General features: G+C 39.0%; 1 protein-coding gene across 4 annotated transcripts in view; it reads left to right on the top strand.

Annotated features, from left to right (window-relative positions):
- Nucleotides 1–27,244, top strand: part of DENND1B (DENN domain containing 1B) — a 161,739-nt gene that overhangs the window by 2,845 nt on the left and 131,650 nt on the right. For all 4 annotated transcript variants that reach the window (XM_048312185.1, XM_048312184.1, XM_048312182.1 and 1 more), the window contains exon 2: nucleotides 67–131. In XM_048312185.1, the coding sequence (XP_048168142.1) occupies nucleotides 67–131 (65 nt within the window). The remainder of the gene's footprint in view (nucleotides 1–66; nucleotides 132–27,244) is intronic.

Here is a 27,244-nt window from a genome sequence, read left to right as displayed (position 1 = left end):
GATGTAACAGTGGAAATAAGATCTGAAACACGTATATGATTAATTGGTTGTGTTTGTTTCTTCTAGGGAAAATCCAGAACGTACCTTTGATTTGGTACTGAAAGTAAAATGCCAAGCTTCAGAAAATGAAGGTAATACACTGTGCCTATGATATTTGCATAGAAAAATGACAGCTGGAAAAAAATACTTGGCATCCCAATCTAGTGTTATTTTATACTTTGAATTGCTTTTGGACTGAGATTGTGTTAGAATGTGCCTATGATTATTTTATTGCTTTTAAAAATCTATTACTTTGTAGTTGTTGGGGGGTTTTGTTATGTTTTTATTTTAGCTGTTGTAAAAATATTTTTGTTCTGCATGATATATTTGCAAAACTTGGACTTGAAATGTATTTTCTGCTCATAAAATGTTGATTCTGTGTGGGGTTTCATTTTAGAAGAATAGTTGACTACTGTCTATCAGGGGAATGTTAATTTTGATCAGTGTGGTAAACTAAGTTATTTTCTGAACAACAATAGGGAGAGACTCTCTTTGTAGCTCATGTTTGCTGGCTGTCTTGGTTTGCTACACCATACAAACAGCAATGAGAGAGCTTGTATCAGCCATCGCTTTCACATCTCTATAAACACGAGGTAAAAGAGATGTAGTACTGCAAGAGTTGTCTGGGAGAGGCTTTTTTTCCTCTTGGATAAAAAGAAGATGGGATTTCCAGTACTGAAATCAAAGTGACCTCTAGAAAGTCCGCTGGGGGAACTCGGTTCATGTTCTCATCCGAGGTTGTTGGCCTTACAAAAGCAAAGGGAGAGGAGGAGTCTTGTTGGTGTTGTGTTGTAGTCCTGTTAGTCTGTGACAGCTGTGTCTTAATCACAACTGTAAAAACAATAAACTACATCTTAAAATAGACTATATTTCTTATCCTACTGTGCTAATGGATACTGTTTCCAGAGTTTACTACTCTAACAAGTAAGAGGCCTGTAGAAGTTTATAGCCCCAAACTAGCCCCAAACTATTCCTTTTATTTTTTTTTTTAAATTTCAGACAGCATTTCTGTCAGTGTTAGTCATGGGAATGTGCTTAATGTGTTTGGAAAAAAACCTATTTTTTTTTCAAGCCAAACAATTGTAGTTCTTCAGGTCTTTTAATTATTTTTGTCACCAGCCAGCACCCTTCAGTTCATCGCCTGCTTTTTTGATTTGCTGTTGGTATTGTTATAGTTTGGCAAATCAGGTGGACTTTCCTAACTCTGATCGTTGTTGTGGCTTGTATCACATGGCACTGTTTGCCTTCTTTTCTCTCCCTTTTGCAGTTTTTGCCTCAGTGATTTCATAGATAATGTCTGGGAGCCCTGCTTAGCTACTTGACTTTGGATCTGTTCTTCCTTGCATTGTGCTTTTAGTCTCTGCCTGTACCCAACATCCCTTCCTGGGGGCCTGTTCACATCTTGGCTTAGGCCCAGCTTCAGCCTGCAGATTTTACTCCCTTTCTTCCTTTCTCTCCTGAGATCTAGACTGTTGGTAATCCTTCCAGGTCTTCATCTTGAAATCTTGAATAGTGTGGGCTTTTTTCTTCTGTGATCAGAATGTGGATCTATATCCTTTTAGTTCCTTTTATCTCCTGTTTGACTTCTGATTTTTCTTGTGCATCCTTCTGCCACTGCTGCCATAAGAAACCACTTCTCACTGCTTGCAGATCTCTGAATGACCACCTACACCTGAATTTTGGTCACAGGCACTTTCCCTGCCTCTCTTGGTAGGTAGTTTTGCTGTTTACCACTTGTCTTCTTTGGAGAGGAGCATTATTAAGAAATCTACGAGTGTCTCCTCACACTGTGACATGAGTTAATGTGGAGACTGTGACTATATTGTGGTTGCATTCTCTGCTATTTCTCTTTTTGTCACAATCCCTTTTATGCTGTTTGGGCTCAGTTGCTCTTGGCTCGTGGTGTGACCAAAGATGGGAAGGAGGTTTGATACCAGTGATTTTTTGGAGTCTGGTAAGGAGTTTAGGGGTCTTTAGCTGGCCTGGAGCTTGTGTTGATTCTTGCATGCATCCACAGATCAGGACGAAAGTACAGTCCCTTTAGCCAATCTAACAGTGCTGGCTGAATATTCCAGTTACCATCCTCTTATACTTGGTGACCCATCTGGGATTTGCTTTAATGTCTTTCATATCATATCTAATTCAGATAACAAACTCTCTAGTGAGGGCTTGACATCATATTTACATATGGTATTATGAGCACAGTGATGTATCAAATTAATATATCTGAATGTTAAAGTTATCCAAAGGAAATTCACAAGGGACAAAAGTGTATTGTCTTCACTGCCACTTTAGAAATGGAGCACAGGGCTTGTCATGCAAAACAGGGAGCTTTCAAGGTTGGTTTATTATAAGGCCTAACAAATTTGACAGTTACCCTGTATTGTAGGTCTTGCCTTTAAATAGATTTTCATGCTAGGATAATCTTTTGAATATATCATACTTGAAAACGTGATCCATTCACCTGGTTCTTTGCTCATGCCTCTTTCTTTCTTATGAAAGAGATTTGTGTTTAAATAGGGGCTTTCTCCCTCGCATCCCATCTGCTCCTTGTACTTGATCCTGAAGCTATGTCAGGACTGAATTTGTGACATCACTGTCACCAGTGTTGCCGTGGAAATATCACAAAATTATGATCTCCCTGCATGAGTGAGCAGCAGGAGAAGCCGACTTAGGAGAGAGAAAGACCTTAATGTGACCCGTGTATCTTTAAGCTTTTTCTTTTCAAGCTTTGCTGTAGTCTGCATTCTCCTGCATTTTAATTTCCCTTTACCAATGTGTAACTGTTCTAACAAATCAAAATTGAGGTGGCCCTGCTGCATGTGTAGCTCTTACTAAGATGTTTTTATGGGGATGCTAAATGCCTTCAACAATGTGATATGCTGAAGAATTTTGCTGTTAAAATTGTTAAACACTTTTGGAAAAGTGTTTTTTCATAACCTCTTACTTACAACGCAGCTCTCAAGGAATGTCAGTTTTTTAGATGTTACATTGTCCCAGGACTTTTCCAGCTGTAAAGGATCATACATACATGAAATGCAGCAGGGTTTATATGTGTTAAGAAATTTGTTCTTCAATCATTCAACTAATTATTTTCAACATAGGTGTTTACATTGAGTAGAAACCAAAGAAGTTTCATGTAGGTTAATATGAATTTATCCTTTGTGTTTGGTAGGTAGCTCCTGAATTGGCTACAGGCTCACTCGTGCTAGCATGTATGTACTTGTAGCTGGATCAAAATTTTGTTTCCCATTGGATATATGGTTGTTGGATTTTTTGTGACTTAAGAGTAGCTTACATACTTGAATATTTGTTAACTTTATTTTAAACTACAGGGGTGCACAGTAGGATTGCTAGAGCAGTGATCTTCCAACCATTTCCTCACGCAGGAGAGAAAAAAAAGGATACTCTCTACTTAAATATTCTCATAATTCCCTCAACAGTTTAGGATTGCTTACTGTATTTTCAGAATAAATCTCTAAAGAGGAGACAAAACCCTTAAGACCAATATCAGATTGTAGCCCATGTCAAAACTTCAAGTCCTTTGCAGTGCTGAGGGTGGTAAGCATCAATTAGTAACTAGTCAATGTGACAGCTTTTACTTACGAAAATTCATAACCCGTTTCTCCCAAAACTTTGAGATGAGTTATCTTCTGTTCACCAGAGTTTGCTAAGTGACTGGGACATAAGCGCTAAGCTATTCTAACAGCCTGGTATTTGTTAATTATGAATTTGGCTTGCAGTGTGAGTAGCACCTTATAGCAAAAAGTTTTACACTGCCTTCCAGGAAGTTGTATATTTTTGTAATTCTTTTCTGTGTTATTCCTTAATGAACAAGTAAACAAGAAATAGCAAAAATGTGTGCTCAATTTACTATCAGCAGCAGGCCTTCTGTGTTAAATTTTCACTTACAGACCCAGAGGGCAACTTGATAACAGATATCATCAAAACTGCTGTGTTATTTTAACGACAAGAGTTGCTCTTTAGCTTTAGGGTGAAAAGCTTTTTGCACTTTGGGCTGAATCACCCTTCCTGGGTATCAGGGGTAAAGCAGGGGCACAGTTGTCCTAAGTGCACAGTCTTACATAAGGCTATTGCTCAACAACTGCACCTACAGCAACTTTACTCTTCTCCTGGCACTCTTTTGTCCCTTGAAAATTACGCTGCAGCTGACACTGGAAGATGTGCTGGAGCCTAGGAACTCTCTGAACAAAGCAGTCTGCAGCTTCTTTTTTGCTATCCAGATCCTTCTATCATGAAAAGTAAATTGAGTTTCTGGAAGGTTGCTGTTTCTGAACTTTTCCACAGGAGATGTCCAAATTAATAGTGCCATTGTAATCTTTGTGAGGAGTGTATATTTATCTGTGTGCTATGAGTTCACAAGCATATACATGTTGTGCATACACACCTCTAAGTCTGAACTGTGGATTTCAGTTAAATGGACAGAGATGAAGTTGGTAATTTAACTCCGTCTATAAATTGTACATCCTGTGTATTGGTTCTATTAAAACTGGGTTGCAGATGAAAAAGGCAGTGCAGATAGGGCAGCCAGCAGTAGAAAAGCAATGTGCAATTGCTTCTGTGAACAAAGTCTTCAGCATTTCTGTCCATGGTTTCCCAAGAAGATGACTCAGATTGGTTTCAGTGTGGTTGAGAGAGTGCTGTTTGCTACACCTTCATTTTCTTTGATTATAGCACATAAAAAAAGCAACAAAAAGGCTCCTTGGAGGCTGCAGGTAGATCCAGAAAAGAATGTTGTGGTTTGGGTCTAAAGCAGTCCTGACTGTTAAAGTTTTACCCTTTTAAAGTACCAGTTCATTTTCTGTTCAATCTAAGTATAATTGTTGGAACACTCTTGAAATTTGGTTGCTTTGTCTCTATTTCTTTTTAACATGCTAACAAGTCTCATATAGCTCTAGGGCTAGATAATGCGATTTTCAGAGAAGGTGTTAAATAGATTGTGTTGAATTGCGTGAATGACTTCTGTAGTTTATCTTGCCTCTGCCAAAATGATAATAAATCTTAGAGATGTGTGATCTCTAAATTATTTTTCTTTAAAGGGCCTTATTTTCATTAAATTTTCAAGAAAAAGCCACAAATCCAGTTTGTGTGTTGGTAGAGTTAAAAACTGTATGCATTAAGTCCAGAAATTAGTCTAGAAATGCAGAATTCTTTGTGTGGGCTTTGAGTGCTATCTATAAGGTGCTAACAAAATATGTAAATCCAGAAAGGTCCCAATAAAAAAAAAAAAAAAAAAAAAAAGTTTAATGCAGTTGGTAGTTTTGTCCAAGGGTAACCTGTCTTGCTTTGGTAAGGTTTTGATTAAGAATCTTCCAAAGCTGCCCCTAGGATTATGGACAGAGCAAGCACTACTTTTTTTTCTTTTATTTTTTCTTCACTCTAGATAGTTGTTTGTTAACCGCATACTCTGAGCCAGTGGGTGTAACATGCTGATCAAGATAACCCCTTTCCTCTGCTCTACATTTTTTTTTGTAGAGCATCTCTTGAACCTGATCAAAAAGATAATTCTATTAGTGTAACACATGAAGTCAATAGGATTTTTTTTTAAGAGCAGTTAAAACTTTTGATGCAGTCTTTATGTACTGCTAACCTTTTTCCCCTGTTGGTTTTAGCTGGAAGGGTACTAAATAAATACTGGCCCACGGTAACTTAGGTTTCTCTACTTTTTTAAAGTATACTCTATTCTTCAGATGACTATGGAGAGCAACTATATGTTTTATACTAGAACTAGATAAGGTATGAACTAGATAAACTTTCCTACAAGTGTCTCATTTTTGTGTATATTTTTAGTCTCAAATATTGTGTAATATAATAGAATTTATTTTACACCAATAAAAAGTTAAAGGTGCTTTTTCAATTGGTAAAATGTCATTTCAGAACATTGGATATCTGCTTATAGTCTTAGCTTAGATGGAGGTTTTGTGTATTAAAAAAATTAAACTTTCTTTTTATACTTTTCAGAAGCTTCATTAAGCTTAACATCCGCTCCCCTGCCTCCCTGCCCCAACTCATTAACTCATATGTTGTTATTTAGGTTAGTGCTACTTCCCTGTAGTGGTTTCTTGCTTTTCTGTTGAAATTTCGAAGCTAAAAAGGACATTTAATCTAGCCTGGTTTCTCTATAGGATTGATTGATTAGGAGACAGAAATGTTACAGTCTTTTGTTGAGGGTTATGTAACTGTTTTGAAGACAAAAGCAGGTAGTGTATGAAAAACAGGTAGAGCATCACTTTTGTCCTTTAGACAAAACCAAGGAATATAAGGCAGAATTTAGCTGAAGTTCTCTTGTGTAGGAACACCAAGCATAGCTGTAAATCCTTCATAAATTATAATCGTTAAACCCTCCAGTTGTAGCTAAATGAGTATTTTCATTGTGTTCAAATATCTTGCATTTAATTGGAATGCCCCTGAGGGTATGAACAATATCTTCTGTGTGTTTGGACTGTCACTAGCACAGAGTGGGTGTTGGAAAATTACGATCAACAAAAACAATTAAGACAAGAATGATTTTGCATCTAAGATAAAGATTGGCATTTTGATGCTTTTTACCTTTTCCTTCTGTTCTCCAGAGACTGAGAAATGGAGTGTAGTCTCTCCAGCTTTCAGCTTCTCCACAGATGCAAAAATGTGGAGGAAAATGTTGCTACTTTTCAGTGTCTCATTTCCTACAGATCTTTTTTTTCTGCCAACCTCCAGAGATTCTTGGATGTTTGTGTAATTTGGAGGTGGGTGCAGATATGTGTGTGTAGGAGGGGAAGGGGTGAGAGCTGCTGAAGAAATAGGTCAAGGAAGCCCTTTCTCCTATCTCGCCTGCATTCTTTACCAGGGTGAAGAGACCTCAGTGGGGAGGGCTGACCCTGCTCCCCAGCAGGCAGAGGACAGTCCTGGAGGAGTGGCAGGCTCTGCTCCACTGCAGAGATTCCAGCTGTAGTAATGTGGGGGCAGGCACTGTGGTATCAATGCTGGTAGAGATGAATTATTCCCCTGCAGGCACTTGCCCGTCTGTGTCAGTTTTTCATGTAATGCCATATGCCGCTTTCAGCAGCATGATCGGGTTTTGGGCAGTGAAATTAAAAGGGAAAAACTTGAGGAGTTAAGTGATACAAATTCCTTTTTATACCAAGTTAGTATTTGTATAAAATTGAGTAGAATGAACAAACTAGTATTAGTGTAACTAAATATAAGCTGAAAACAGTGATCTGTGTAATGTATCGTGTAATGTAGTCAGTCAATATGAAAGTTGACATTCTTGTGCTTTTTTTCAAATTTAATTTTAGTTTCATTTTAGTACTTCACTATTTGCGATGGCTGCCTGGGGGATAGTTTGTGGGCTTTTAAATTGCTTGCATTCAGAAGTGTTAAGAGTTTGCATATTTTCCTAAGCTAATGTCAGCATGCTTCAGCCCTCCCACACACTGAACAGCCAGCCCATCGTACACAGAGATTTATCTTTCTTCAGTGGGGTATTTTATGCTGCTTGCTCTCTTCAGATATAGTTTAATGACTTTTTTTTTTTTTTTTTTTATGTACAGAGGATTTAAAATCTGCTGAAAAGTTTTGAAAACTGGTTAAACTTCCGAGGTTTAAAATGCTTTTTTTGCAAAGCTGTAGGACACTTCTCTGTCTACCACTAACTTGCAGAGGCTGAAGTGTAGGGTTTCCTGTCTGGTTAACAAAAATAGTCTTTTAAATTCTTTTTTTCCTTTGTCACTGATGATATTATCTGGGGAATGGCAGATACATGTAGATGCACATGCTCATCGTCTAACTGTTGAAATAGATACTTCTGTTTATAAATAAAATAAAACATGATCAGGGCTGCAAAGGGAAGAGTTACATAAGTGTTCATGAAGGGCTTAAAAACCCCTGAAGCCAAGTAAAGTGCTATTTTTATTCCTTAAAATAATGTAGTAAGAGCAATTTGAGCATAGCATTGCTTTGCAACTAATATGTTAAAAATCTGTATTTTTCATGGCATGCTGACATGTGATAACTCCAAGATCTTAGTGAAAACATGATGTTTACAGGCAAATACTTAGGATGGAAGATTCTATGTGACTGACAGATAAAGTAATAAAATACTGAAAACATGAACTTCTTATATTCACCTTTAATATTTTTCCATGTGTTTTGGAGAACTGTAGCTTTATGCTTAGAACTGAATAATTTGGGTGAACAAAGACTTTTTATATTTTGTGAATCTGGTTTAGGAGAAGAGTTTAAAACTTAGTACTGAACTTTATATGGAAAAAAGAAGAGAAAAAGCAGAAGTAAAGAAAAAAGGCCTGAACAAGATTTTGGGTGTGGTATCTGTGCTTCCTGCACTGGGAAAGCCAAGGCAGCGGTTTACAGTCTTACTGTGTTCCTTTGCAAAATTCTCAATCCTTGTTTGGAAGGTTATGTCCAAGTATTAAATCCTTAATTAGAAACAAGGTTTTAGCAACGCCCTTAGATTATGTTTCCTGAATCTGGTTTCTCTACACATTCAGATGTAGATTAAAACCTACCTAAAATCAAAAACTTGTGTCTGAAAGGAGCATATTGGTTAGGGTTTCTCTGGAACATATTTTACAAACTTAGTTAATTGTTGGGGAGGATGAAAGTTTGGTAAGAAAGTTTCACAGATATGTAGGCTTGGCAGAAAGATCTCTGAATGTAGAAACTGAGGATGAGATAGAAATGAAAGCAAGTTTTGATATAGAGAAAAAGATGTTTTGCTGAAACACTGACCACTGAATAACTGAGAAGGCAAAGGTGGGAGATGACTTGGAAGGAGATTTTTATGAATAGGACAAAGGTATGTGACTACAAACAAAGACATGTTTTTCACCAAGTAAGTAAGTCTCAAGAAGAGCATAAGTAAATAGAAAACATGTCTTTACCAAAAAGAGAGATATGGCAGGCAAACAAATTTGATGTAGGAAGAAGAAGAGAGGTCTGAGAATTTTCCACTGTAAACTTAAATTGTAACTTACTTACTCTTGTGATTGGATAATAATGACTATAACATGGTGATGGTAGTAGTTATGATAGGCTATAGGCAAATGTAAAGGTATCGTGTATGGTGCTTATTGGTTGTTATGTGTTAAGATACTCTGCAAAGAAAAGTATAGAATGCTTTGTAACTTGAACAGCAAGGGGCTTCAGGTATGCCCACAGCTGGAGCTGGCAGCTGTAGGGCTGGCTCTGCATACCCACTCCCTGAAATGCTGTAACTTCGCCTATGCAATAAACAGCTTTCAAGAGAGCCGCCTGAAGTGCAGACAGCCTTCGTGAAACTTTCTCCTATAGTTAATGGCAAGTTTGATCATTATAGAGGCATAATCGTCATAACCAAGGTATTTTGCCATAAGTGGTTTAACACTGCATTGTTCCTTAAACTCAGAACAATTAAGTGACACAAATGCTTCCTATTCACCTGACTTTAGATGCTGTTCAATATCAAGGATTTTATTTGTTGTGCCACTTGAACCTGTATTAGAACATGTATAAATATGGTTAAGCTGTGTTGTCATTGTGTGGATGGTATGAAGTGTTTGCATTTGGGTGGAGGCAGTTCTTTTGCTGTGTTAAAGGACTAGCTAAACACAAAAATCTGCTATCTTAGTATTAAAATAGTGGATGCTAAATACTGAATTTAACTGTGTTGAGATAGTTGCACTTGACACACAGAAGCCATGCTGATAATGATTATAGTCATGGCATTATTTCCTTCAGAAATTACAAGGAAAAGCTTAAGGCAGCTGTTTCCAGGAATGAAATTGAGTTATTATGGAACAGTGATAATTTTTATATCATCCGGTTAACATGCAGTATGAAAAAAAAAAAGTGTTTTGTGCTACATTGAATGTGTTTGTGTTCTGTTTAAATGCAAAATAAGAAAAAGTAGCAGTGTAAAGGTAAAGGACAAGGGTTGTGTGATGATTGCTAACTTACCTAGAAGTCTGGAAGTCTGTCATGAGTTTGAAATAATGGAGTGAAACCACTGTGCTTTTAGAGTAACAAGGAAATAGTTACTGTAACTTAGTCTTGCTGACAGGAGCTGTGTCCTGTTTTTTTGTGTCCTGTTCCCATCTTCTGGAGATCATTTGGCTCCTAAGCTGTGCGTGTTTGCTGTTTGTGTTTCACTTCAAATAACTGGCACTGCTAAAAGCATGTGAGGGAAGCATCCTTCCTGCTTCTGGAGGCACCTGGCAGGCTGGCTCCGTGGGCACGCTCGCCATTCAGCTGCTCTGGAGCTGACAAGAAAAGTTAATTATGCAGGTCAGATAGGGAGGAATTCATGGGATTTTTATGCCATACAATGTAGCATTGGCTGTTGTTTCATTTTTTAGTGTTAATTTCAGGTGTTTCAGGTTCGTTAAAATAAATGTATTGCCAGTTCAGGAAGATAAACACAACTAGGTATGTCCTTATTCTGTCCTACTATCTTCCTGTTGGCTTTGTGTTGGAATCTGTTTGGGTTTTGTTAAATTCTGGTCCTGTTTTTGAAGAAATGGGTGTGACAACTTTTGTGAATTTTTTTTTTTTCCCCCCAGTTTTCTGTTCACAACAAAATTTAGCTCTTAAGAAAAAACCCAGATACTCGAAGTTAGATCCCTGTCACCTGTAGTCACTTTAAAGTATTGCAGATTTGGAGATAGGTTAAATTTTCAATTTGTGTAAACAAAATTCTGGCTAAAGACCACAATTGTGCTAGATTGGTATCATGCAGTAATTCATAGAACTGAAAATAGTTAACAGTATTGTGACACAGCAGAGGAAATTCTGATGAATTTTGTGTCCAGGAAAGACTTTTGCTGGTATTCATACTCTAGGTACCCTTTCCCTGCTAAAAATACTGCCAAATTAACAAGAACTTCAGTTTCCTAGTAGCAGGTGAACTTTTGCTGTCACGCCGGAGGAGGCTGTGATACCAGTGGTTTTGTGCCAGGACAAGTAAAGCTTCCTGACACCGAACCTGAGTTAGGTGAGGTTCTGAGCATTCAGTTTCAGTTTCAATCAGGCATTTTTAATTGGTGCATCTGAGTAAACCCATTTTAGTTCTGGAAATGGGCACGTCCCATGCCAATGTAAGTACGTGTTTCCATCTGCTTTAACTTGGGTTTAGAGTCCTCTAGCACCTTGCTAGTTCTAGTTTAAAAATTCTTTTACAAGTGTCAGGCAGGGAAAAAAAAATCAGAACTAGCATATGTAATTAATAGGTAAGGAATTTATATTTTTTTCTTGTCTTGATATAATATGCTGTATTATACAAAGAATGATTTGTAATACATTCTTTTACATTCTGGTTGTGATGGTAGAAATCAATACTATGACACTGCTTGACAAAAAAAAGCTTGAGATGACCACTCCTCAAGTGCCTGGCTGAAAACATTTTTCATTGGCAGTAAAAACATTAATAAACTAAAGCCTGTCTTAAATTATGTGGCGGCTAGTGATGGTGACTCTCTTCTTTTTAAATAAACAATTTGTGTGATGTTACTGGACACTGACAGATACAGCAGACTGTCATTGAGAATACTTGTCAGGTCTTGCAGTCCTTGGAGGGAATTTGCATTGTGTTTTCAACAGTGAACAAAGCAGAAATCCTTTCAGCTCCTGCTGTTGTGGAAAGTGACAAGGTAAACCAGATCAAATAATAATAAAAATAAATTAAACCGCCAGAATTTTCAGTGGAAGTGAAATAGGATGAAGTTTGGAGATAAAAAGGTAGTGAATTGTGTTGGCTGTGGTCAGCAGAGCTCTTGAAGCCAGTAAATCTGTGAGGATGGGCAGATCCCAAGCACTTGCTCTGTAGGTGCTGGGGAACATGAACTTGGTCTGCTCATATATGATCTGCCTCGTGCAGTTTAAATAGATGAGAAAGATCTGAAACTGCAGTGTGCATTGAAGCTCTAAAAAGAGAAAAAATTACTTTGCTTCCAGCCCTAAATTACTTCAGTTCAATCTGTAGGTTTGCCTGACTCTCCTAACATGGGATTGCATGTCTCTCAGCTCTGAAACACTGATTTTCTCTGCATTTTGCAGAAAACTTCTCAGTAACAACATTTGCTCTAACAGAACCCATCTGCGTGGCTTCTCCTATCTGGGTGTTTTGGTTGGTGATGCTTTCTATGGCTGCTGGACTCTCATAAACTGGAACATACTCTATGCGGCAATCTGTGAAAATAAGGATACCTTGTTACAAGATCTTCTCTTCAGAAGGAGAAGTAGAAATTTTAGCTTTCTGGTGAACAGTGGCTGTACTTCATATGTTCTCCAACTTTTAAAATATTCAACAACTCATCTAAAAGGAGAGAGAAGTATTGATGATAAAAATTGCATTGTGTATGCAGTCACTTCAGTAAGTTGTGGCCTGGGATTGCAGAATGATCTATGTATTTACCAGTTAACATCATCGTTAATGACTGCAGTAAAAGAGCCTGTAATTAATTCAACTTAGGACAGTTGCAGAGGTGCTCGTTATGGTTGTAGCATGGATTTAGAGCCAATCTGTGTAAAGTAAATATATACCCTTAGTAGATGCAGTTCTGGATTTCTGCTGAGAACATAACTGAGGTCCGTATGGAGCCAAAACAGAATTGCTCACATTATGTCTTAGGAACATAACGGGATTTTATAATCTGGTAGAAGAGCATTGTTTGTTTTGTGTCTCACCATGTACACTCCTCCTTTCATCTTAATATAACAGGGAAACTTGGTACTGGCATGTGCTGCTGGGGGACTTTGCTACTGGAGTTCTGCTTCTTTGTATTTTAACACTAGAAATTATTCATCTAAGCATGACCAGTATGTTTTAATTGTCAGCATATCTTGAAATATTCATCTTTCAGGGAGCAAGACAAAAAGGCTTGCTAGGACAGAAAGTGCCAGAACAGCATAAACAATATTTGCAAACAAAGTGATGCTTCAAAGTGCTTTGTATGCAGAGAGATTAAAGTGGGTTTGGTGTTCTCTTTCTTTGTTTCAAGACCTGTATTTAGTTAATGTTGCTTTGGGTATGTAGAACAGTATATATTACTTAGCATAGCAGGTAGTATAGTAGCTTTGTGCTTGTGCATCGAACACAATGCAAATCATAAAACAGATAGTTTGCCTAATCTGAGATAAATGTTGAAAGTTAAGTGTTGCAGAAACTGAGAAAGTGCCTTTCTATTAATCAGTGTTCCAGAACCTCATTTTTTTCAAGTCACAGCAGTATATATTCAATTCATACATTTAATAGGAATGTTAGCAGTCATGTCACATTTGTAAACCAAAAAAAAAATGATAGTGTATGTTATCTTAAATTAATATTCTTGTCAGAGAGCAATACCCATCCATTACAAGAAAATAGTATGTTCTAGAAACCAAAGAAACCACATTTGAAATATACATCAATAGTTCTGAAGTTTAATTACCATGTGATGTTCATACATGTTCACCAACATTTATGGAGATTTTTGTTTAACTTCACAGGTTATTAACTAGATGTACTGGAGTACTGCAAATATGCAGGGTTGGGCAGAGACAGATTTTATTCCAGATCTACTTTGAACACCAATGGCCAAGAGAGATGAATTTGAAATCAATGTTATCGACTTCATTAGGTTCTTCTTAAGAAAATGTTTACTACAGAGCAGCATTGGAAAATGGTGTTTTGTTGAGATATTCTAGTTGACTCCTCTAATCTGAAATTCTTAAGACATTCTAACACAATTTTTAGTTGTCTTCAAATAAAATATGTGAGCAGTGAAACAGGAATTCTCTTTCATAGGTAGCTATGTCAGAAGTTATGGGCACTGGTAGAATGCACAGATGAGTGGATAAAACCTGCTTTATGTTCAATGAACTGCAATCCACCCCTGTAGAAATACCTGTGCTTAGAAAACTGATCACATACACCAAAGATAAGGTGGTACAAAACACAGTGTCATACAGGATACCAACCAAGTCTGGTCTGGAATAGTGCTAAGTCAACAAAGAAAAGCATTTTATAAACAATAGATGAAATAGCTTCCTAACTGTGGCTAGATAGCTCAGTAGTTATTAATAGGATACAAAATATTTCAGCTCTGGAATATGTTTACAGAGCTACCTCTGATATTTTCTTCCTTCTTTTGAGTGTCCTGTTATTGTTTTTGCTTCCTCCTTTGCATGTGTGAGGTTTGTTTTCATTTGACTTAGCAGTGCTAAGGGAAAAGGATGAAAATACCCTCCCATTATAAGGACCAGACGTAATCCTTAAACCTTGTTGGATTTTGCCTTGTTCAGCCAAACTGGGGAAAAAATGGTTCCACAAAGGTAAAACACATCCTCTGTGTTAGTAGAAAGTGCAAGCACCAGTCACTGTGAAGGGAAGTGTCAAAAGCCCGGATCATGTTGCTGAAAGCTTGGGTGATGCTTTACTGTGGGCCACATCAAGGAGCTTTACTGCTAATAAGTGTCCATTAGGCAAGTTCTACAAAAAAAGCCAGGTCTTTGAATAGCATTTTGCAGGAAGTAGATGCTTCAAGCTTGAAATGAATGACTAATACTGAGCACAGTGCATTTCTTGGTATTACTTCTTTGCTGGTAATGGTAAGTGTTGCTGTCCTCTGTTCTACAACCTGTCTTTCCTGCACTGCTGCCCAGAAACTGTGTTGGCGGAACTGAAGTAAAAGCGCGCGGGTGAGCACTCCCGGAACTGCCCCAAAGAAGATGGCAAATACGTGCTGTAAGTCAAGGTAAAATTGCATTTTAGAGAAATTACGTAATTTTCCTAAGTGCTAGCTTTTCTTGTGCCTGGAGTAAATATTCTTTTGAAAAATAAGTTTTATAATATCAGAAAATGACCTAAGTTTGTTTGTTCATTGGTGACTTAATCAGTTATGTATTTGGCTGTAGTTAAAGCAGTTTTAGGAGCTCCCTTCAAGCAGGAGACAGTGGAGGCAAAGTCTATTGTTAAGCAATACTTTCACCTCAAATCATCTGAATTTGGTGGGTAAGGGAGCAGAGAAGACTTGCTGTATAATCTTGTAAATATATTTAAGCAATAGAAAACCTTAAAAAAAGAGAGAAAAAAAGCACCTCTTTATAAGCTATTGTTTTATGAAATATGGGGGGGACTGTGATTGTGACCTCCGTGAAGTGCTGTAATATCTACGCTTGAAAAGAGTAAATAAGACTGTTGTTCTTACCTTTGCACCACAACAGCACTTCAGCTGCAAATATATGTGAAAGTTGTAACTTTCCTAATGACCTGTAACTTCAAAAAGAAAATTGTTTTAGGCTTTATTCAAGTAGGAAATTAACCAACTGCTTCACTAAAACATAGCAGTTATTTCCTGATGCAACAATGCATTTGCAAGGTGTTATTTCAAGACACTCCTAATCCAGGAAATACAATAAATTAATTGTTTAAAAACTACATGCCATTTTACCCATTGCTTATCAAACATAATTTAGTTCTTTGTCAGGCTTCAAGGAACAGCAGTTGTGAGAATGGTACCCACTCTGCTTTCTGTATTTGCTGTTGAGGGTTTGGCCGCCCTGCGAGGGAGAGGTGTGATTTGGCACCTCTTTGTTTTGGTCCCCCCTGTGGCAGGAGAAGCTGAAAGCACTCCTCACACCTCGTAGGACAGTCCCAGTGTTGCTTTGCTTCTCTAAACTTGTCCTGCCTGAGAGCTGGCCCAGCAGAGCTGGCAGGTGTCGGTGCCTGCCACTGGGTGCAGGGCTCCCTGGGGCTCGTGGAGAGCAGCGAGGAAACATGGAAAGAAAATCCACTGACTAAGGACTGATTTCAGGGAGGGAGCAGATTAGGATTGTGCTTCTGTGTTGCATCACTTCTCATGTCTTTGTTTTTAGAGGGGAGGATCTTGCTGAACTCTCTTCTTGGAGTTCAAGGTACTGCACAGATGTGTTACATTTAAGATAAGAGAGTTCATTTGATTTCTTTCTTTTTATTCAATAAAAGCGATATGCTGGGAGTAATGAAGTAGACTGTGAGTCTGCTTCAGTTCAGGCTGAAAATTCTGCCACATTTGTAATGAGTTTTTAGCATTTTAGGGCATCTGATAATTGTTTCTGTTAATAGCAGATTGGTATTGCTTTCTGTGGAAGCAGATTTGAAAACAGATCAATATTTTAAAGAACTATAAAACGGAATGAATCTGCTATGAAAGTTATGAATGGATGAATCTGTCTGAGCTTCCTGTATATTTAACAAAGAAATAACAAACACTTAAGTTTGTTTGGTTTTTTTTTAAACAAACTGCTATAGATTCTCATTCCAAAAGCAAAACGAAGAAGTGATGTATTCACTTACCCTTCATTAGAACATTTTCTTTTTGGGAAAAAAATGAAGAGTTTGTAATCAGAATTCTCATAAGTAGTTTTCAAGTGTTACTGGAGGATTGTAATCAGTAACTTTTGCCTTAAACTTAGCTGCTGGGCTTTGTGGTGCTTGAAATGAGTCATACATTGTACAATGGCTTAAAATCTTACTCTTTTGTGTGTAGATCTATGACTCCCATCTTTTGAAGGAGTTTTAGTAACTGAATAATTGAAATTAAAATGACTTAAGAGTCCAAAAGTGATGGTAGACAAGTAATTGTGTATCTGTTGGTGTTGAGGGAGTTTAAACTACATTTGTGTGTAGTTTGCTTTTTTTCATTAGCTGCTTCTATAATGGTGTATGTTGCATAATTGTTAGATGTTAATTTTACTATATGCTTGAAGGTCAGGAATGAGAAGCAGTTTAAGTAAGTGTAAGAAGGAACAAGATGGTAAACAATAGCATATAGGTGAAGACAAAGGTCAATCAAGTAATCTATGCAGGGTGGTTCTTAAACATGTGTTGTGTGTGTTTGGTTTATAACTGTAAAAGATACTTTTCTTGGCACATCAGAAATGAGATTTCAGTATCTTGCTCAGTAGTTTAATCAAATAGCTCCTTATCACAGTGCAGTTGGTTCCCTGTTTTGCTATCTTCTTGTTTTTGGGTTTAATTTTGGGTGCAAGTGTGTAGGTGGGAGGAATTGTGACTGAGGCTATTTGTTAAGGAGATGCTCTTTAATTTGAAGAACAAGAGAAATGTATTCTTAAATTAGACTTCTGTATGCAAAATTTATCTTGCAGAAGTTTTGTGCAAAAGAAAGATATTGCTTCTCATCATCAGGACAAGTAAAGATTCTGGAATTCTATTCATTGCAGATGGGTTACCTGTGCATCTCTTGGTGTTTAATGCACACATGATCTCCGTGAGAAGGCGCGTTCTCTTTCACATAGCTAGTAAAACACTGGTTAATAAAACCAGCTGAAGTTAATCACAGCAGGTGTTGCAATCCAGTGCTTTGGTGATACTGGCCAGCATGACCTGAAGCTGACTGAAATATCCAGGAAATGTCTTCTGAGAGATGCTTAACTCTTCTTTCCAGATCTGACAGCTTAAAAGAGGTCTGATGTTGCCACAAGGAGCTCAGCATGCAGTCTGTGCAAATAAGGCTGCCTGCTCGGAACAAAACACCTGAACCCTCAGTCTAAAATATGCACTGTGTGAAACTTCTTTCCTGCTCATATCCCAGACAAAACCATTACCTGTTTCTAGTGATCTCCAAAAGCATCAGGCCTCCCTTTTGTTTGTGTGAAAATGTTCTGTCCTTCCTCATTGTGACTGAAAGGGGATCAGTCTGGCTAGGGGAGGGTCTGAAGGGCTGCCCCTATCACCCTCTCCTTCTATTCGTGTCCCTAGTGAGACTCCATTCTTGTATTTGTAACTGAAGGAAAAATGGAAAATGTGTCAGAATGCAGATTCTCTCTTCAAGGCAGAGAAGAAAAACTGGGAGGAGGTTTTGCAGGAGTTCATTCCTCTGCCTGCATGCAGCAGCTGGTGGTGCTGGGCATGGGCACAGCATGCCATGTGTCACTGCCCAAAAAGTGCCTTGATGGATGTTAGCATCCTTTCTCCTGCATGGGAACCCATGGTCACCTTGGGTTTGGAAGCTGGTGAAAACAGACATTTTCTCTCAGAGCAAAATGTGGGCCCATCTTGTGCAAGCACACTGGGGTTTGAGCTCTCTTTATACCTTTGGCCTCGGCAGTGACCTTGAGCAGTCCTGTCCGTGGCTGTGGTACAGAGTTTGTGAACAGTTTCCTTCTCTTTGTTTTAAATATGCTACTGTTGATTCCCTTAGATTATAGTTTTTGTATTACAAGAAATAGGAATTATTTATTTCCTTTTCTTCACTTGTGCCCTAGGTGATGTTTTACACCCCCCTCTCCCCCGCAGCTGTCTCTCACCTGAATGTGTAATTTATTGAACCTGCCCATGAGTAGATGCTTTTCCTTGCCTAGGTTGTATTCTTTTATGTTCTTCTCTCAGTCTTTTTTTGATTTTGAGGAGAGGGTGGTCCAAGGTGGTGTTGTGCTGTGGATTTTTACAGAAGCTACAGGGAGAATTTCAAAGTGTTCTGATTTTTAAGTCTCCCATGTTAATATTTTTTCCCTCTCAGTACCCTTGTGTAGAGCTAAAATTAATAATCATAAGAAAATCAATTTCAATTATCATGTTCTTGAGTTATGCTCTGTATTTGTTACTTCTCAGACATTTTGTCTCTCTGAAATCAGTTTATGTGTATCCTCTCCGTCAGGCCTACATATGTGTGAAAATGTGCATCTTGTTGAATCATTCTCAGTCAATAGCTATAAATAAGCAAGTTCTTTGGTACCATGAACAGGATTATAGTATTAGATCCTCTGTAGTTTGTCTTCTGTGACAGCTGCATTGTTTTGGGGTGTTGACTTAGGTTCCTGTGTATCACTAGTCAGCTTCAGAGAGTGCTGACTCGCCCCAAGAAGACCTCGTGTGTGAAGAAGGCAGATTGCAGTGGACCTGGAACAGAAGCGTATCTGATCAGTGGTGCAGAAGGCAATCCTTTTCAGTTTAAGTACAGTAAATGCTTGTATTGCTATTTTTCAGTATCACTTTTGGAGACTGGTGATAATTTGATGGGGTTTATGTGTGGCATCTCCAGGTAAAAGTAGATCAGTACCAGCCTGAGGATGCTTGTGCTCCTGTGGCAGTGCAGCAGGTGTTGCAGGCAGTGACTCCAGTGTGCAATACATCTCTCCTTCGGAAGCAGGACAGGCAGTCTTGGGAAAGATCAGAGCCTAAAACATCAGAGGTTGACTTAAGTACTTCTATAGCTAAAGAGATTAATACTGGCAGTCTCTAGGTTTGACAGCTATCCTGTGTGGGTTTTTTTTTAATTTTTAAGGGCATTACAAGGAACATTAAAATACTTCCTAAGCGTGACTGACCTGTGTGGCAGAGTGAGACAGTGGCGTGTGCCTGATGTCTGATATTCCTTAAGACAGAGAAGGTTTTTATTTCCTGATTTCTGTTTCCTTTGCAAATCCAACCTTGTTTGCCTGTTGAGAAAGCTGAGGTTGTTGTTAGGCCCTTCCTGGGTTGCTGTATTTGTGTCCAGACTCCCAAATCCTATTGCTTTCCATGTGCTGCTGCCATGACCAGGCACTGTGGGGTGCTGGTAAGGGATAAACGTTGTTGTTTTGTTTTTCCTGTTATGACAAGGATGATTTCACACTTTCTTGTTTCAGCATAAAACACACTTTAAAAAAAAAAACAAACAACCCCCCCAAAAAAACCTAGCACACCCCCTTGTGTTCCCCTAATCAATCAACCTATGCCAGACAGCAATTTGTTTGCCTCTTATTTTGAGACACTCTGGCTCTCTTTTCAAAACAGATTGGGGAAATTGATGAGAGAGATGCATTTCCTCAGCTGTGCCTTATTCTCCTAGCAAAACCCAGGGAATTCTTTCCAAGTATGCACTCAAAAGAGGCCATAAGAATTCCAAGAAGATGCAAACATCAGTTTTTCTGCAATAATAAATTATTTTCAGAGTTTCAAAATATATCATATGCATATTCAAATGCTAAATATTGCTCAGATCTAGATTATTTTTACCTGGCCTACTTGTGGTGTGATATTTTTTTTTTTTGTTGTTGTTTGTTTGTTTGGTTTTTTTTCCTCAAGGTGAAAGAATAGATTTTTATTAATGTTAGTCCACTTCAGTAAACTGTCCTGCTACTGTGTGTTATTCATGCTACAGCAATGCAAGTGTTGCAACGAAACAAAATACAAGTCATTGCAGTGGTTTTTTGTTTGTTTTGGTTTTTTCCCTGGAAAATCCAATGGTTTGTTCACACTCCCAACTTTATAGATACCCTGTCTTGCCCAGAGTTTTCCTTACAGGCCTTGTTTCGTACAGCAAGGCACAAAATATTTCTGTAGCTGTACTTCTTTTATTTTATTTGCTGAAGGTAAGTGGGACAGTGGGCAGGAGCGATGTTACATTTTCAGTTAATTCTGGAAGATCCAATTTCTTTTTCTTTGTCTTGAATTCTGCCTTAGTGTATTCATAATGAGTATAAAATTAGGCTCTGCAAATACCCAGAATGCTGGGTCCTTGGGTATGATTTAATAATCTGTGTATTATTTTAAAGACACACATGAGCAATAGCTGCTTGCTTATAAAATGCATTTACTGACCCATGAGTGAATTGATCCCTATGACTATATAAACCTCAGGGCTTTAAAAGTTTTTCTCTTATCTTTATGTTAAACAATGGAAAGTTTTACCGTATGTTCAAATAACGTCTTCATCAGGTTCACAACAGGATACCATAGTTAATTTTCAGTTGAGTGCTTGACAGGATTTTCTTTTTGCTGGCTGGTTGGGTGAAAGTCTAGACACTGAGAGACGAGGCGTTAGAGGGGCCTCACAATATAGTTATTGTGAATGGTAAGTAGGAGCAGCTTCCTCTGATGTACGGACTCCATGCCCAAACCAGTGGTACAAAGGCATAGCTTTTGTTCAGGGGGATAGGGGCTAATCCGAATGCTGCACACTGTGAAAAACCTTTTATGGAAGGGGGGAAAAACTTGCCTTGAAGGTGAGAGGTCAGCAGTTTAACCTCTGACCACAAAACAAGAGACTAGCGAAGAATGGGACGAACAAGGGGGAAAAATACTTCAAGCACTCCATTCTTTGTTTATCAGAAATGGGTCAAGCAAATGAGTGTCAGGAATAGTTACAGGAGTTCTGATGGGCTGCAAGGAAGTCTGAAGATGTGCTCTGACTTAGTTGTTCATTGCAATAGAATTTGGAACTTGCATAGCTCTCTTAAATGCTTGATAAAGAGGTCCCCAAAACAAAATTGAATCTTTCAGCAGTCCTCAAAAGCACAGATACTCTGCTCTCTTTTTCTTCAGCCCATATCAGGTCCTTTTGTTTTTACAATTTTTTATTCTAATTTTCCTTTGTGTAGATTAACATAATTTAGTATTTGGCCTTCTAACTATTTGCACTGTTTCTGGGCTTTTTTTGAAATTCGTAAAGCATCACAGTAATCACATCCTCACACGTGTTCAACTGGCAGTGAGATGGGTCTCTTTTAGCTAAAGCCATGGATCTTTGGGTGGTCAGTGCTATTGTACAACAGCAGGGGAGAGCTGTTTCCAATCTTTGTGCAAAGGGAATATGGAGGCTTTCCCCTCTGATCTCATTTTGGTATTATCAGTGCTGGGAATTTAGTCACAATCCAATTAGAAATGAGGGAAGTTATGTTAGCTAATAGTTAAGCCTCCCATATTCTCAGGTCCACCCGTTTGGACTAATGGGTTGTGCTACTCTTGGCTCAGGCTGGGAGAAGATACCAACAGTGATTAATACACGTGGTGCACTAAAGCTGCTTGGCATATAACCATTCCTTGTGCTTCACTACATCCAGCCCATGAGAAGCACTGCTCACCTCCCTCCTGGCCTCTCCCAGCATGCCAAAAAGCAAAGAAGACATAATGCCTTGCTTGTGCACCTCTGGAAGTTTTATACTTCACTGGACGTAGATGTGCTGTGTGTATGAGGTAAATTCCTCTTCCTGCTCCACACAAAGGGATTAAAGCTAGGCTTTGTTGTTGACCCTCTTCACATGTCACATCTTCAAACATTTGCTTATGGCCTGGACAGCTTTAGGCCACTTGCATTCAGAGAAGTGATCAGGAACCAGCAGTGTTCCTCAGCAAGTCAGTGCCAGGGCCTCTCAGCACTGGGGGAAAGATATTTTGGTACAGGCTTGATTTTATTTGTGCTTGGAAATAGCACAGCCTCAGACATTGTGCATCCTCTGACTCTTGGCTGAGTTCAGTCTTTTGTTTCTCAATTTCACAGACATCCATCTTTCTTCTTTTTAAGTATTTTAGGGGTAAGTTCCTCAGAAAGGTGGTACTAAGTGTATTTCCATGATCAGACATGTCTTCAAATGAGAAAAAAGACTTCATTTTCCTTGCGTTCCTTAAAAACTCTATTGGGTTCACTGATTTGAAAATACAGCATTTTGGTGGAGACCTTGTTGAACATGCAGAGTTGTTTATTATATAAATCTTAAATGAAAGGCTTGGGATTGTGGCTCTTGCTAGGATTACCTGAGTGGGTGATTTCTATAGCTATTAAGTGAAAGTAAAATGAAAAACCCTTTATAGTCTTTTTGCCTTGCTCCTAATGGGTTAGTTTTGTAACTTTATGAATTGTGATCTTTTCAGCTTTTCAAATTTGATGGGATCAAATGGTGTTCTCAAGCAAAATGACTGACATTTCTGCCCTTGGGGAAGCACCAGAAGTTAAAATATTGATGTATTTTAAAGTAGGCACCTTTCATTATCTTCTATCAAAGTTTGGAAAATAAGAGGTTTTATTCCCCATAATTATTTCGTCTGCAATCTTGAAAAGGAATATAAACCTCTTCCTTAATGGCCCTTTAAGATCATTGAGTCCCACCCTTAACCCAGCACTGCCAGCTCCACCACTAAACCACATTCCAAAGCACATCTACACGTCTTTTAAATACCTCTCAGGGATGGTGACCTTCTCACTTCACTGGGCAGCCTGTTCCAGTGCTTGACAACTTTTTCTATGAATAATTTTTCCCTAATATCCAATCTAAACCTCCCCTGGTACAACTTGAGGCAGTTTCCCCTTGTCCTATCTCTTGTCACCTGGGAGAAGAGACTGACCCCCACTTGCTACACCCTCCTATCAGGGAGGTGTAGAGATCTGTAAGCTCCCCCGAGCCTCCTTTTCTCCAGGCTAAACACCCCCAGCTCCCTCAGCTGCTCCTGATCAGACTTGTGCTCCAAACCCTTCCCCAGCTCCATTGCCCTTCTCTGGACACTCTCCAGCATCTCAATGCCCTTCCTGAAGTGATCGGCCCAAAGCCAAACACAGGGTTCAAGGTGCTGCCTGACCAGTGCCCAGTACAGGGGGACAACCCCTGCCCTGGTCCTGCTGGCCACACTATTCCTGATTGAAGCCAGGATGCCCTTGGCCTCTTTGGCCACCTGTGCACAGCTGGCTTTTGTTCAGCCACTGTCAACCAGCAGTTCCAGGTCCTTTTCCATCAGGCAGCTTTCCAGCCACTCTGCCCCAGTCTGTAGCATTGCATGGGGTTATTGTGGCCCAAGGGCAGCACCTGGCACTTTGCTCTAATTGAACCTCAAAATGTTGACCTCAGCCCATGGATCCAGCCTGCCCAGATCCCTCTGCAGAGCCTTCCTGCCCTCCAGCAGATCAACACTCCTGCCCAAGATTCCTGCCCAACTAGGTTTCATCTTCAAACTTACTGAGGGTGCACATGATCCCCTCGTCCAGACCATTGATAAATACAGTAAACAGAATTTGCCCTGAAGAAAGGAGATACACTTTAAAGTTTGAGGCAGGATGTTATTCTATGGAATTTGCCTAATCCTTTGTGGGCTTGATAGGAATGAAGAATTTAAGCAATAATAAGTCATTTGGGATAACTTGTTAAAATTAAGATGTGATATTTGCACATCCATGATTCTTGAAATCTGTTTTTAGTATTTTCAGAAATTAGTGGATCTTCCCTGCTCTGGAAAGTTCAGGGATTTCGTTTATCAGAGTGATGGAAGACTCAAGATAAGAGAGGAGTTATCTGAGGCATGCTTGAGAGAGAATGTATGTCTTAGTACTTGAAAAGTGCAGCAATATTTTCCTGCCCCATGGAGTTTTTTTACTAATTATAAAAACAATGAATTAAAAAGATGCTATAAGGAGATACCTTATTTTATGTAGACGTAATTTACAAGTGTATTCTACCCCACTGATTCTGAAATTTTCAGCATGAGTGATTATGATTAGTCTTTATTAATAAAAAAATGGAATTAGTGATCTTAAAGCAAAACAACTTCTGATTTGTCTAGCTGCATATTGAATTGTTCTTGATGAGAAGTGTATGCTCATGGGTGGTGATTGGTTTTTGCTGCAGCATACTGTATTTTAGTGCAGGAACTGGCTCCAAAAATTCTTCTGCATGTCTTATGAAGATTGGTTGACACCTGTGATTAATTCTTAGTGTTCTTAGCCTTTTTCATTTTCCTGATAAATGACCAGTGAGACAATGATACTGTTTTCTTAGGCTCATCCAGTCATGACTTTAATTTCCTTAGATAAGAAATTATTTTGCTTTCAGCTTTTAGCATTGATTCTAACTGTACACTGTGCCAGTCTAGGCTCTTACATATATTTACAGAGCTCAGCTGTGCTCCAGGAGGTGAAGGTCTTTCATTTTCAGAAACAAAACAAGGAATAAAGAGAAAAGCTCAGTGTAGTTATCAAGTTGTTGTCAAACTGTACTGATCATTGAGCTCATCCTCTTAAAGCCTTCCAGTGGTGAACCTGCAGTCTTACTGGTGGAGATGGAGAATGTGCAGGAGGACAGAGCATGGATGTAAAATGACTGGAAGTGATTAGTGGTGTGAGGCTTGTAGGAAATCTGGGGTTCGTTTAATCATCTGCGTCAAGGAAGAAGCTGAAGTAGATAGAAAAGGGAAGCCAGAATAATACAGCCCTTCCAATAGCATCAAATCCTTTCATGCAAACATGGAGAAACTGGGCAGTGAGAGAAGGGCAGCGGTTGGGAGGAGAACTTTTAATGAAAATTTTCATACAGATTAACGTAATAGAGTGTGTAATGTTACATGTAGTGCCATATATTTTAGCTCCTTGTGCATTCTGTGCGTAGACAGCTGTTACTGTTGTGGAGGTTTATTGGTGCATTCTGAAATATTAGCATCAGATTTATTTGGTAAATCGATGTTTTCAGATGAGACATAATCTTAATTTGTGCTGTTGTTGATTTATTAATAAGTAATTCATTGTTCTTTTGCATCAATAGTAATAATATCATTTTTCACCTTGCTAATATTTTTGACTGCTGTATGGTGAATACACAGGCATTACCCATGCTTTCCCTGGCCTCATCTCACTTCTTTCTGCTGCAATGCTTTTTGGAAAGTAAAATGAAGACCTTCATTATTTAAGAGGCTCAGTTCAAGCATATGGATGGCCCATCATTCTGCAGTGCTCCCTTCCTGTAGTCTTTATCTTCCCATCTGCAGCCACCCCACTGCTCTTCCAAGTGTGTACAGGTCTGTTTTCTTTCTCCTTTCTCCTCTGCAGGGTGGTGAGCACTCCCTGGGCTGCTGCTTTGCCTCGGTGAGGCGGTGACTGACCAGCTGGAGCCTGCTGTGCCTGGCTGGTGTGTCCTGGCTTTCCAATCCGCAAAGCAGCCAGCCTGGGTTGGGCTCCCACCCACCAGTGGAGCCGTGTTACCTTGCAGGCTGCCTTTGTTGAAGTAACTGCTTCTGACAAAAAAGTTCTTGTACTTTTTGAACAGCTAGTTTGAATGCAGACTGCTGAAATGGGAGAAGGCAGCTTCTGACCTTGCCTTCTGGAAAGGCTCAATTTACACAGGATGTGTTGAGTTCTGACCCCTCATGGGCCATGCGATTTCAGTGTGTTGTTTTGAACTTTAGCTTTTTCTGTTGGAGTGAAATATATTGTCTGCTATTATCACACTGTTAAATTAATTTTCACTATTTTGTGCATGATTTATTTGAGATTTCACTGGACAAAGCAGGCATCGGGCATTGCGGCTTTGTAAGATAAAATAGTGTTGCACTTCAACCACATCTCTGTTACTTTCTATTGGGATGTAAATTGAAATCATGCATCTACATCACCCTTCTACTTTGCTGTTCTGAATAAATAGTATTATTTTTCTGTTTTATCACTGAAGTATGTGATATCAAGAAATGTCTTGGAGAGTTTCCTAGTTGTTGAATGTGCTTTGGGATTATTAATGGAGAACCCAGATCTCGTACCTCGAGGGCTGCAAGACACAAGACCGTTCTGGTAGAACCTCTATTTATTTTGGGTTGATGTTTATGTTTCTGGTTTCGCTGACCCCTCTCCAATGCATAATAGGGAATTTTGACCTGAGTGACTGCAAACACCTGTGAGAAAACCCTTTGTCTTGCTTTTACTTGTTTTATGTATTTGTGTGGCTCGTGCTTTAAAGTAACTGAACGTGGCCCCCCTGGAAATGTCCCTTTTTTAATGCCCTTTCTCCTGAATAATAAAAAAAAAAAAATTAGTTTTTCCAAGGCCTCATGGTGTTTGGGAACCTGAAATAACTGACTTGAGGTCAGGCAACAGATAACTGGCAGGACTGAAAAAACAGTGTGCTTCTTCTAATTTCCAGTGTGCTGCTGGCTGGGTCTGTGTTCTACCTCTGTTGAAGCAGCAAGGGACCAATATTGTTAATGCAGCTCAACAAAAAAAATACATTTTTTTTCCTGCCCTCTCTATCCACTTTATGACTCTTCAGACTTTTGAAACAGATGGAGAGAAGGGTGCAGAGAGTTGCAGGTATGTCAGAGTTTATTTTGCTAAAAGATCAATATATTTTTCAGTTAGAAAATGAAGAAGAAATAAATTGCATTAGCCTTCTGCCATGTATGGTGTTGCCTTTTAAGAGGCTTAGTGAGGTAAAAGTGCCCAGTTTGGGAACATCCCTGGGAGGGTGTGACATGAAGCCTCTTCTCCTCCAGTTCTGGGAGGTCAGTCCTTGGTGGGGATCAGAATGAGCTCTTCTCCCTGGGAAGTCAGGTGTCAAAGCCACAGTGCCTCTGCCTGAGCCCCTGGGTCATGTATTGTGTGTGGTTGCTGCCTTGGAAATGTCTGGTAGACCCTTTCTTAATGTTTTGTTTGTTTTCTGTGGAAGAAACCCAAGGTTTGGTGATTTTGTGAGGATGGTTTGGTAAGAGACTGGTAAATCTTCT

This window comes from Corvus hawaiiensis, chromosome 9, assembly GCF_020740725.1.
Source record: "Corvus hawaiiensis isolate bCorHaw1 chromosome 9, bCorHaw1.pri.cur, whole genome shotgun sequence".
NCBI lineage: Eukaryota > Metazoa > Chordata > Aves > Passeriformes > Corvidae > Corvus > Corvus hawaiiensis.
This window is presented reverse-complemented; position numbering and strand designations above follow the sequence as displayed.